This window comes from Schistocerca cancellata, chromosome 3 (genome assembly GCF_023864275.1).
Source record: "Schistocerca cancellata isolate TAMUIC-IGC-003103 chromosome 3, iqSchCanc2.1, whole genome shotgun sequence".
Lineage (NCBI taxonomy): Eukaryota > Metazoa > Arthropoda > Insecta > Orthoptera > Acrididae > Schistocerca > Schistocerca cancellata.
In genome coordinates, this window is record NC_064628.1 from 522,908,878 (window position 1) to 522,922,948 (window position 14,071).

A 14,071-nucleotide genomic window follows, 5' to 3' on the forward strand; every position below is an offset into this window, starting at 1 on the left:
ATCTGACTGGCCGCTGTCCTATATGCACAATGAATCAATGGAGAAACTGTGTAATTGGACTGATGAGTTTCTAGCAAACAGAACACAGCATCTCATTCTCAACACTGGAGACAAGTCTTCAGATGTAAAAGTAACTTCAGATGTACCCCAATGTAGTGTTACAAGTCCATTACTTTTCGCAATGTATGTACGTGACCTAGTGGGCGACATTGGAAGTTCAAAGGGGCTTTTCACAGATGATGCTGTTTTATATAAAGAAGTTGCAATGCTCAAAAATTTTAGAGGAATGCAAGAGGACCTGCACAGGATCGATACTAGGAGCAGGGAGGGGTAACTGACCCCGAGCATAAACAAATGTAACATATTGTGTATATATAGACAGAAAGACCCGCTATTGTACAATTACACGATCACAAAATAATCTCTGGAAGCAGTTACTTTCATAAAATATCTAGAAAATGCAGATGGATAGCTTTAAAGTGGAACAAACACACAAAACTAACTGCAGAACAGGCAGACACCACACTGAGATTCATTGGAAGAATCCTCAGGAAATGTAATCCATCAACAAAGAAATAGCTTACAAAACCCTTGTTCGACCAATATCTGATTATTGTTCATCAGTCTGGGATTCTTACCAGGTAAGATAAAGAGAGAGTGACAGATGTTGCACAAGTGGCATTCTGCACCATGGGGTGGCTTAGTCTTACTTTCGAAGAGTGTACATTACTAGAAGAGTCAACAGCAATCGTTCTTCCCAAAAACCATTTGCAAATGGAGCAGGAAAGTGGGCAGAAGTGACAGTGGTTTACAAAGTACTCTCTGCCACACACCACAAAGTGGCTTGTGGAGTAGAAATTTATTCTTAGACAGTACAGTACACAGCAGTGAGGAAGAATTGTTTACGAATAATCCTCTGAGAGATGACTGCACTAGGATTTTAACGCAGTTTTATGGGCCATTTCTTAAATGACTTTCCGACTGTATAATTTACTTCAATTTGACCCTCAATATGACACTTACATGTAAAAGTTTTGATATACCTAAACTATCTTGTTATCAATGGAGAGACGTCTACAGACATTAAGGTAACCTCTGGCGTGCCACAGGGGAGGTTATGGGACCATTGCTTTTCACAATATATATAAATGACCTAGTAGATAGTGTCGGAAGTTCCATACGGCTTTTCGCGGATGATGCTGTAGTATACAGAGGAGTTGCAGCATTAGAAAATTGTAGTGAAATGCAGGAAGATCTGCAGCGGATAGGAGCTTGGTGCAGGGAGTGCCAACTGACCCTTAACATAGATAAATGTAACGTATTGCGAATACATAGAAAGAAGGATCCTTTATTGTATGATTATAGGATAGCAGAACAAACACTGGTAGCAGTTACTTCTGTAAAATATCTGGGACTATGCGTGCGGAACGATTTGAAGTGGAATGATCACATAAAATTAATTGTTAGTAAGGCGGGTACCAGGTTGAGATTCATTGGGAGAGTCCTTAGAAAATCTAGTCCATCAACAAAGGAGGTGGCTTACAAAACACTCGTTCGACCTATACTTGAGTATTGCTCATCAGTGTGGGATCCGTACCAGATCGGGTTGACGGAGGAGATAGAGGAGATCCAAAGAAGAGCAGCGTGTTTCATCACATGGTTATTTGGTAACCGTGATAGCGTTACGGAGATGTTTAGCAAACTCAAGTGGCAGCCTCTGCAAGAGAGGCACTCTGCATCGTGGTGTAGCTTGCTCGCCAGGTTTCGAGAGGGTGCGTTTGTGGATGAGGTATCGAATATCTGCTTCCCCCTACTTATACCTCCCGAGGAGATCATGAATGTAAAATTAGAGAGATTCGAGCGCGCACGGAGGCTTTCAGACAGTCGTTCTTCCCGCGAACCATACGCGACTGGAACAGAAAAGGGAGGTAATGACAGTGGCACGTAAAGTGCCCTCCGCCACACACCGTTGGGTGGCTTGCGGAGTATAAATGTAGATGTAGGTGTAGATCTTCCACACTCAAATGGCACTGGATTAATTTAAAATACTACCCCCTAATTTATCATGTGGTCTGTTTGATACACCTTCCATATTCCCAATTACTTTTCATGCAGATGGAAAGTTTTCATTAACAAGACTGTTAACAGTTTATTACAACAAATCATACATAATAACACATATAAGTGATTCTCTGCCTAGTTTCCCCAAGAACAAGTTACTTATGGATATCCAGAAAAATGTAATTACTACTATCAATGGATTAAGTGTTTTGAATCTTCCAGTGATGTTAATCCATAATTAACTGTTAGAATTGTATTCTTAACACTTTTATTAGTTTGCCTTGTATCTATAGCACATGTCATATACAAAGCTTGCTCATTAGTTTCAAATAAAAGTTGAGGGGAACTGAATGGATAACAAAAAGTCAGCAACATAAGGAAAGGTAGATTGGTACTCAATGTAAAGATGACACATTGACATGCAGACAGGCACAATGAAAGGACAGTTACACACCCGATTTCAGCCAAGACCTTCAACAGAAAAGGAAACGTACATGTGTTCCATCACCCAAGTAAGCACAATTCATGCACACATGGCCACCATCACTGACAACTCAGATTGTAATGCAGCAGTCATGCAGAAAGGAAGCAGCAATGTGCAGGAGGTGGGAAGGGGAAAGGATAGCAGGGTAAGGGAGGTAGGTAGGGAGAGAAGAGCACCATCTGGCAGAGTGTGCAGGAACTAGACTTCAAGCAGGTGCAGTGTTGATTGTGGAGCAGGGAGATAAGTGTTTGTGTGTGTGGGGGGGGCGGGGGGGGGGGGGGGGTGTGAAGGACAGTAGGTTACAGTAGGTTGAGACCAGAATAATTTTCAGTCTGGAGAATGTGTTGTAAGATCAACTCCCATCTGTGCAGTTCAGAAAAGCTGGTGGTGGTGGTGGTGGTGGGGTGGGGTGGGGGGGGAGGGCCGGGGGGGGGGGGGGAGCGACCCCGCTTGCTCAGGTAGTGAAGCAGCCATTAAAAATCCAGCATGTTACGTTCAGCTGCATACTGTGCCACAAGGTGGTCTACTTTTCTTTTGGCCACATTTGGCAGTGGCTGTTCAACCTAGTGGACAGCTGATGGTAGCCATACCCATACAACAAGCTGTGCAATGATTGCAGCAGAGCGCTATGTGACATGCCTGCTTTCACAGGTGACCCAGCCTCTGATAGGGTAAGATAAGCCTGTGACAGGACTGTAAGAGCATTTCTTATTCCAGTCCTGTCACAGGCTTATCATCATCAGAGGCCAGGCCACCTGTGAAAGCAGCCATGTCATATACCAGCTCTGCTGCAATCACTGCAAAGCTCTAAATATTGGTATGACTACCAATCAGTTGTCCACCAAGATGAATGGCTGTTGACAAACTGTGTCCAAGAGCAATGTAGACTACTATGTGGCACAACATGCAACTGAATATAACATGCACAATTCCAATGGTTGCTTCCCAACCCGAGCCATCATGATCCTCCCCCACACCACCAGCTTTTCTCAACTGCACAGATGCGAGTTATCCTTACAACAAGTTATCCTTACAACACATTCTTTGCTCCCAAAATTGTCCTGGCCCCAACCTACCATAACCTCCTGTCCCCACACCCTCCACCCAATAATTTCCACACCACTTGTCCAATCACCTCCTCCTTACTTTCGTCTCCCATCCCCTTTGTGTGCAGCCCTCTGCCAATGCATCCCCACATCTTTCTCCTTTCCCGCTCCTCTCCTCCTTTGCACCACATTCTCCCCCCCCCCCCCCTCCCCCCGCTTGCTTTTGTGAATGTTTCCTTTTCCAATGAAGGTTTTGGCCGAAAGCTACTATGTAAGTGTCTGCAACTAAATACATCATCTTTATGGTGAACAGCAATCTATCTTCTCCTTATATTGTTGGAAATATAGGTTGGCTGATTGGCTGAGCTGCTTGCAGAAAATGCATGGAAGATGGGACACTGATACACAAAGTAAGATCCCTATGGGCACTGATGTCATAGGGGTACCTTTTTTAGGTCAGAGTCAAGGTTCAGGCATCCTGCTGTGGGAAGTTAGGGTAACTGAAAAGTCTTACAAAATGCTTAAGAATGCACAGAAAAGTAAGTTAGGTTGTTTCATCAGAATATTATAGGCTTGAGTAATAAAGTACAAGAGCTTCTTGTCTGTTTGGAAAATTTAGAGAGCTCTGAAGAGATAAACGACAAGTGACTATCTGAACACCACATATCCACACGGTTAGAAGAGTTAAACATAGAAGATTGCACTTTAGCACCTTACTCATATAAAACTAATGTGGAAAAAGAATGAGAATGTAAAGACAGAACATAAGTTCCAAAACACTGGAACAATTAGATTTCGCAAAGTTAACACTATATGTGCATAAATTAATACTGAAAAACTGGCCACTTTTAACTGTAACTGCTTCTTGTAGTCAGACAGATAGCATAGTAAGGAATCTATATACCTCAAACAGTTCAAAATGTCCCAATGACATCTACATACACTTACAATGTTTATTTTAAATACAAATAATATAACAGTATATAGAACATACTGAGACATTTTGAACTGTTTACGAGGCATATGAATTATCTCTTATGCTCAAGCAGTTAATTGTCTTGGTGTTTTCCATGTAAATTTTCTAAAAGATTCCAATGGAAAAAATGGTCTGGAAACATTTGAATTCTACAATTTGATCTCAGTAATTTAACTTTCCAGAATAAGCAGATAAATGGAGTAAAATTTTGATAAAGTTTTCCTGATGAAGCTCAATCCAACAAAATAACTGTCCACCCAGTAAAAAATGATCTCTCTGATCATGATGTACAATAATTTAGGATAAATAAGACAATACTTTACAGTACAGATTCCTCTCAATGGAAATAAGTTACAATAGTTAAATAATCCAGGACAAATGTTCTTAAGAATAGCTTACTAGAGATGACATAGAATGAAATTTGTATTGAAATAAATGCTGAGCTTAATCTAGTCCTTGGTAAATTCATATCACTATCTGAAAATAGCTTTCCCCATAAATTAATCAGAAAGGATATTAGAAAGCCATATACTAACATGCATCACTGTAGAGATTAGAGCATCTTGTGAAAGGGAAAGGAAACCGTATCTGTTGGGAAGAACAAGTAAAGAACCTGCAGTAGTTGTATACTACAAAAACTACTCAAAATTTTCTGGGCCAAATGGTCATGTAAATATTATAGTTACAGGGGATATAAATATAGATTTATTAACGAATGATGTCAGCACCAAAAAGTTACATCATCTGTGTGATGAATTTAACCTGACCCCACTCATTCGGGAACCCACTAGAGAAATTGGCAATAGTAAAACATGTCTTGACAACATAACAACAAACATGACCAACCTACCCCACAGTGCATCGGTTTCAAAACTAGCCATCTCAGATCACCATGCAGTACAGCTTAAATTGGAACGCCATGAGGCCCCCACTGTCACCATAAAGCCACAGTTTGTAACTAAAAGAATAATGTATAATGACAACATAAATAGACTAAACTGCATGCTAGCACAAATAAAATGGTTTGAAAATAATAGCTTTTCATATGATAACTTTGCTGCTGACTTCTATTACTGCTTTGATACCACATGCCCAGTTGTAATCACAAAAATGAAACAAACAAAAAATATAAACAAAAATATTTGGGTAAATAGTAATGTCACTGAAGTGAGGGAAAAAATAAAACTACTCCACAGTGCAATGCTGAATAATAGAGAGATTCCTGAGCTAAAGGAAGCCTTCAAAATATATCAAGCACACTATAAGGACTTACTTACACAGACCAGGAGCAACTATGTTGCAAATAAGCTTCAAAACTCACACAACATAACTACTGGCATCTGGGCAGTCATAAACAGTTTTAGAACCAGCAATGACAAATCCTGTATGGACTTTACTATTAACCACAATGGCATGCTCATAAAAGACCAACTGGAAATTGCAAATATTTTTAATGAATATTTTTCTTCCGTAGGGGAAGCCATAAATGACAAACATAAAAACATGCACTACAGTTTTAAAGGTAATACATGTGACCATAGTATATATCTAGCCCCCACAAACTGTGCAGAAATAATGGGCATCATTAGCTCTCTAAAACCCTCTAATTCAGCTGGGCATGATGGCCTAAATGCTAATGTTTTAAAAGCCTGTAGCCAAAATGTCTCTGTACCTCTGTCTGCAGCAGTCAACAATATAATAGAATCAGGCACCTTTCCAGACAGACTAAAAATAGCACAGGTAACACGCATTTTTAAAAAAGGTGACAACAACAAAATAGAAAACTACAGACCAGTCTCAATCCTTCCTGTCTTTTCCAAAATAGTTGAGAAAGTTATATACAACAGGATTATAAACTTTCTTAACAAACACAACCTGATGTTCGAAAATCAAAATGGATTCGTAAAAGGTAAATCAAATAGCACTGCAGCTGCTCAACTAATTGAAGAGGTGTTAGGGGGTATCGAAAGCAAGGAACATGTGGCAGGTGTATACCTAGACCTGGAAAAAGCCTTTGATTGTGTGAACATTGACATCCTATTAGACAAGCTATGGAACATGGGCATTAGAGGCGCTGCTTATGACCTAATAAAGTGTTGTATGAGCAATAGAAAGCAGTTTGTTCTACTTAAAACGGAAAGTGGTGTCTACAAATCAGAGATCACTTGCATAAAATATGGCGTGCCCCAGGGCTCGGTGTTGGGCCCCCTTCTGTTCTTGATCTATGTAAATGATATTAAATACTGTACTATAAATTCCAAAATTGTTTTGTATGCCGATGACATGTCCATTGTATGTAAAAAGGAATCATGTAATGAACTATAGGCCAAGTGTAATAATGTGACAAAAGAAATTGCTCAGTTTTATAATGGAAGCCACTTAAGTGTAAGCACCAGTAAAACATGTTTGATGGAGTTTAACAAAAGTAGTTTGAATAATGAAATTAAATTATACATGGGCAACGAATTGATAAAGAGAGAGTCTAGTGTAAAATTCCTTGGCGTAACAATCCAAAGCAATCTGAAATGGGACACACATATTCACTCTCTAGCAACTAAGTCGTCAAAAAATATATTTGCAATCAGTACTATTAGCAAGTTCTGTAGAGACACCGTAGTCCTGAAGACTGCACACCATGCTCTTTTCTCCTCTCATTTGAACTACGGTATTGAAATTTGGGGGGGGGGGGGGGGGGGCAACAACCACAGCTAATCTAGATAAGCTACTCATTCTTCAAAAAAGGGGTGTGAGAATGTGAGAATAATCTGTGGAGCAAAATATACGGAATCTTGTCGCAACTTGTTTCCAAAAACAGAGGTGTTAACTGTTATAAACACATACATTCTAAAAGCCATATTGCTTGTGAAAAGACTGCACCCAAACACTTATTCAGATTTCCACCAGTACAATACTAGAAATAAAGAAAGATTTTACATTGGCAGCCACAGACCAGCACTTTACGAAAAGGGGCCTCAGTATGCAGGTATGAAATTAGCTAATGCACTGCCCAGAGCAGTCATGGCTCTTCCTACTATTAAACTGAAACATGAGCTTAAGAAATTTTTAGTAAAACACCCTTTCTACACATGAGAAGAGTATCATACTTATATGAAGAATAACAAATGCTCTGTGAAATAATATGAATAGAAATAAGTAAACACCTTATTGTAATTTTGTTGTAAATTAATGATGTATTCAGAAGAATGGGTCTTGTGTACTGTACAAATAACATTAATCATTACTGTTTCTTTGTACATGTGCAGTGTACCATTCAATGTTGAATAAAGCTATTATTATTATTATTATTATTATTATTAAGAAGAGTTATCAAAAAACTCAAGGAAAATGCACATTATGTCAGAAAGCAGTAATTTTTACAATGTGTTTAGGTATATACGGAATGTAATGAAACAAGAACAAGATATAATGACTACTGATTTAAATGGAAGCACTGTAAATGATCAGTCACAAACAGCAGTTACATTTAATGATCACTTCTTAAACTTAGCAGGTAATATAGGGATGAGCACTTCAAGAGAAAAATCACAGCAATATGTTGGAAAAGATATAAAATTCCATCATATGTATGTCTCCCCGATTCTCCTTCTGAAATTATGAAAATAAAAGTTCATCTGGATTTGATGTTTCCAACACATTACTAAAGTCTTGTTCCCATATAAGACCAATAACTGTTGTCTTTCCCAGAATATGTTATGCATCACTAACTTGGGACATTTTTCCAGAGAGATTAAAATTTGCTACTGTTAAACCCCTCTATGGAAGAAACGTTGTAGCAGAGATGTCAATAACTTCCCACCCAATTCACTATAGCTATCACTTTCCAAAATCTTTGGGAAGATAGTGCGGTCCAAAAAGAGTATCTTACCTATGAAACAACATTATCCTTATTAAAAAACAGTTCTGATTTCAGAAGAGTTGTTCAACTAAGAATGTCATTTAGACACTTACTCGGCACATTTTGCAAGCATTACCATAACAAAAAAGGAGCAGCTAATATTTTCTGTGACCTATCTAAGGCATATGATTCTGTGAATCACAATATCCGCCTGGATGAATTGAGGTTTTTCTGAAATCGGTGGTACAAACCATTGGATGATGTCATACCTATAAAAGTAATGCAGAAAGTTGTACTAAATAATTCAACCATTGTAATCAGGAGAACTACTTCTGACTGCAGAGAAATCACTTATGGACTTCCACAAGCCTCAGTCTTAGAGCCACTCTTACTTCTCAACCTTCCATCTAATACGCAACAAACAGAATTAGTTCTTTTTGCAGATGATACTAGTATTATAACCAATCTAAACATACAAACAACAACAGAAGAACTGGTACATAATGTTCTTAAATGTATTATTCAGTGGTTTCTTAGCAAATGGTCTCGCACTCAATTTCAAAAATGTACAACATACTGACTTCTGTACATATAGAGATACTACACCAATGTCAAAGATAACTCACAGTAAGGGAATAAAAAGGGTAGAAACTTCAAAAATCTTGTGTCCATATTGATGAGATTTAAAACAGGAAATAAACATATTTTTCGAATCCTAAAATAAAAACAATAACAGTTTCTCCTTGACAAGTCCTTCTATTCCGTAGCAGTTCTATTATTGAATGTGTAAAAGGTAGTGGGTAGGAATTACTAACCCACATCTGTGTATTTTAAAATAAATAAATGAACTTAAAAATGTTCCCTGCATATAGTCATATTTATAAATTAATTTGCTATGTGAATGTAAAATGACTTGTTCTTATCATTATGATTTATCATGCAAATGATCCATGGAACATGAAACTCACATAGGCCTATTTGTATGCGTGTTTTGGGACAGGGGAGATGTGACAGTATGGCCACGTTTTCAAACTGAGTACAGCAATGACTAATATAAAATATTTGTCAGGCTGTATTCAAGTAGATGCTGTATTTCTTGACTTCCGAAAAGCATTTGATTGTACAAAAGTACAATCATATGGGGCATCAAGTGAAATTTCTGACTGGATTGAGGACTTTTAGGTAGGGAGGATGTAGCAGGTTATCTTGGATGGAGCGTCATCGTCAGATGTAATAACTTTAGGTGTGCCCCAGGGAAGTGTTGGGATTTCTGTTGTTCATGTTGTATGTTAATGACCTTGCAGATAATACTGATAGTACAATCATGCTTTATGCAGATGATGCAGTTATCTATAACGAAGTATTAGGCCTATTTGAAACAAGCTGCATAAATATTCAGTCTGATCTTGATAAGATTTAAAAGTGGAGCACAGAGATTGGTAACTTGCTTTAAATGTTCATAAATATAAAATTATGCACTTCACAAAACGAAAAATGTAGTATCCTATGACTATAATATCAATGAGTCACAGTTGGAATCAACCAACTCGTACAAATACCAGGGTGTAACATTTTGTAGGAATATGAAATGGAATGATCACATAGGATCAGTCAAGTGTAAAGCAGGTGGTAGACTTCAGATTATTGGCAGAACACTGGGGAAGTGTAGTCAATCTACAGACGACCTTGCTTATAAATCGTTCATACAACCAGTTCTACAATACTGCTCAAGTCTGTGGGACCCATAGCAGATAGGACTAACAGGGGATATTGAACATATACAGAGAAGGGTAGCACAAACGGTAACAGATTTGTTTTATCCGTGGGTGAGTGTCACACAGATAGTGAAGGAACTGAACTGGAAGACTCGAAGACGAGATGTAAGCTATCCCGAGAAAGACTATTAACCAAGTTTCTAGAACCGGCTTTAAATGATTACTCTAGGAATATACTGTGTCCCCCTACATATCGCTCCCATAAAGATCTTGAGGGTAAGGTGAGAATAATTACTGCATGCACAGATGCATTAAAACTACCAATCTTCCTGGTGCTCCACATGAGAATGGAACAGGAAGAAATCCTAATACCTGATAAAATGGCGTGTATCTTCTGTCAAGAACATCATGGTGGTTTGCAGAGAGCAGTTACAGTGGTGGCAGTACTACTACTACTAGTAGTAGTAGTAATAGTAGCAGTAGTACACTGCATTATGACTACTAAAGAAAATGCAAATAGTTGTCATGTCATATTTATTACACTGTCTCCATACTACATGTTGATAAAAGCTAACAGACTTTTGCCACACATTCTGCATGTATTTACCTGCTAGAAACATACACTTTTGGTTCATTTGCCGGCTTAAATCTTCTACATGCTATTTCCAGAATTCCTTGCACAGACTCCGGATCTTTGACTTCAGGTTCTGTCCGGAAAGTTTGCTTCTGCACTGCCCTGTACACCATGCACAATATTAATCATTGCTTTCTGATGTAATATGCTGAAAATGAGTGTTTAGAGGCAAACTAACTATACAACCTGAAATAAGTTCCGACATATGATATATACAGAAGATATCGGGGCATCGAAGGAAATTTGTTTACACGTTCCAGTTTTATGTCGTACCTACATCAATAACAACTACCAACAAACACTTGTCTTGCCCTGTTCTCATAATATATTATAATAGAGGCACTATTGTTTACTTTGGATATTTCTACTGCCTTCAATTGTTTGCATCAAGTCAACGCCTTCTACAAGCTGTCCAATTTAAACATCAGAAATACGCTGCACAGTGCACAGCTTTTGGACCCACACAATGCTTTTTTTTCCTTTTCAGTTTTCAACTTGCTTGCGCTTAAATTTCCAACGACAAATGCGCATGCGTAATTTTCTAGAAATGGAGACCGTTCGTAATTCAGCATTGCTTATCAGGTTAAGCCTAATTTATACAACGACACTGGTTTGCGCTAGTCGTTGCGTGAAATAGTTTCGTATATGCTGTTGACACGGCGCTACCAGTGTACACTTCAGTTTCGTCGTTTTGTGAGAGCCATTTGGTCTGGTAGCTGTACAAGTTGTAGCGGAGTTAGACCTAATGCCTGTTAGCATGAAACTACTGCATAAGATAAAAGATCAGAACAAATATGAAACTTTTTGGTTCGTGACTGTATGCACCCAGTCCCCGAGCGGAGAAAATCTCCAACTCGGCTGGGAATCGAACCCGGGCCCGCTTGCATTGGAGGCGAACTGGACTGGATGAAGAAGAGAAGTCAGCACGGTTGCACAAAGACCTTACTGAAATAAATTTTAGTGGAAGACCCTAGAAGTTATTTTACTCATCTTAGAAAGGCAATAGATCAGTTCAAGTTTGTACTTAATACACTTAATAATGGAATAAAGAAAAAAGATACTGTAAAGCCATGTTCACACAAGCAAGAAAAGTGTCGCCACAGCTAGTGGCATACTGCAGCGCCGGGTTCACACACGCAACGAAAGTATCGCCACAATCAAGTCATTCTGGAGTGGCGCTGTGCGCTACCTTTCACACAGGACGCCACAAATTCTTCATAATTGCGCAGTTTGCAAAATGGCGTCACCTGTCTCAGCTGAAATGATTCGGGCCTGCGTTAATGTTGTAGCGCAAATTGTAGCATTAGAACTGAGCGAATTTGGTGTACAAGAAGACAAAATCTATTGGGTTTCAAAATTATTCATTTTGATTTCACTTTTCATGGAATCACTGGAATATTCGTCTTAAAGGTACAGAACTTTACTTAGGCGCAAGATTTTCAGTTTCATCGCAACAGCGAATGTTTAATAGCACACACTACGACCTGATTTCCTATACAGATTAAACGGCTGTACATATTACTAAATAAGATGTTTTGGAAACATAATAAATGTAAAATATTACTTACCAAAGTGTTTCTCGTCTCTCTTGTCTCAATTACATGTTTTAAGAATCGGTCTGCAGCTTCAAACCAAGCAAGGCTGGGTTTATAGATACTGTCTGTAGACGCACCACTCTTAAGTGATTTCAGTACTTTTTATATTCATTCATATAAGCATTTCGAATGCTTCGAATTTTTAATTTTGTTGTAGATACATCAATTCCAGGTACATATTCACGCATACTGCTCACTATTTCAATTAATGCAGCATCTCTCAAATTTCTGTCTTTGTATGCTTCGCTTTTGTGGTTCCAAAGGCATTCTCATTCTTGATACACCTCCAAGAATCTCATAATGGTCGCTGTTGACCACTTTTTCGACATATTAATAGCAAACGCACAAACGAAAGCACTATTTGTGATCGAATACGCGCTAGAAAGGATTGAATCCAGCCGCGAGGTAGCAATCGAATGACGTTATTCGATTGTGGAGAAGGAAAAATGGCGCAACAAATTAGAACCAATTTCAACTTTTTGTGGCGTGACAAAAGTTGCGCTTCTTAAATGGCGCCACCGAAAACTAGGCGTTCACACATGCAACTACAAAGCAACTGCAGTTCGCCATTAGCACTGGCGATACTTTTGTTGCCTGTGTGAAGCCGGCTTTAAATGTTAGAACTCCATTTTTTAGTGGCGCAACTTAAGAGACGAAACTTTTGTCACACCACAAAAAATTCAGCTTCGTTGTACTTCGTTGAGCCACCTTCCTACCACCACTGCTACCTGGCGGCAGTATTGCAAACACGACCATTCTGTCGCAGGTATCGTGCAGCAATTGCTGGTGTACTCTATTCAGTTTCAGTGTGTTTTTATTTTATTTCTGGAAACAGTGAAGACAATGGTCCACAGGCACACTTTCGCAGCTCCCATAACTGCAAGAACAACAAGCTATGTTTGATTTTCTGCAGCAGTGTCTGTGTGGTAACCAATGATATATTCTGCGAAAGAATAAATAAATAAACTTAATATATGTAACCAAAAAAGCAAGTTGTATAAACTTCGTAATTCGAGGGACAAAGTACCGTATAAATTGTGGAGCATATGCAAGAAATAAATCCAGAGTGTCACGTGGCAGCTATTAAACTAGTTACTCAAATTGCCTATATCAAAGAATACAGTAAGGTTGTTTGCAGGTGAAATTTACATGCCAGATATGGTTAGTTTACCATTGCAGACATCATTTTCGAATCTGAGTGTTATTTCTTTTATAAATTTGTTTGTTTCCTTTAAATTATCCGCGTGGAAATCTATTTTCGTATCCAGGAATTAGGTTTCGTCGTCCGTGTATTTAACTCTTGTCACAGCTCTAAGGCCATAACCTTTATTATAACATTCATACCCATCCATTTGATTTCAGCTGCCGCTATATTGAAAACTGTGCAACTACGTAGAATTTTTGGCGTCCTGTATGAACGGTGTCTCACGATGCCGCTACAGCAAGCCACAAGCTGTGGTACCACCTTAGATACGTGTGTGATTCCAGCTTAAAGGCAGGTTCACACTTGCAACCTAAAGAGAGGCCATTTCTCGTAACTATTTCTGAAATTCGATTTTCCCCTTTCAGAAGACATGTCGCATGTAAACGTTGTGATTCTGTAGTACAACCGTGAGCTACGGCACAAATCCTAAATAGAGTTCAATATGGCGCAAACTGAAATCATAAGCGCAGATAAGAACTTTATAGTGCAGATTACAGCAT

General features: G+C 38.7%; 1 protein-coding gene across 1 annotated transcript in view; it reads right to left on the minus strand.

The window, feature by feature from the left end:
- The window catches only part of LOC126175337 (tRNA pseudouridine synthase-like 1), a 104,210-nt gene extending 92,596 nt beyond the window's left edge, over window positions 1–11,614 (minus strand). The window contains exons 1-2 of the mRNA XM_049922057.1: window positions 10,959–11,614; window positions 10,746–10,874 (exon numbers count right to left, since the gene is read on the minus strand). Of these exons, the coding sequence (XP_049778014.1) occupies window positions 10,746–10,874; window positions 10,959–11,005 (176 nt within the window). The 5' untranslated portion in view covers window positions 11,006–11,614. The remainder of the gene's footprint in view (window positions 1–10,745; window positions 10,875–10,958) is intronic.
- Between the last annotated feature and the right edge of the window lie 2,457 nt (window positions 11,615–14,071).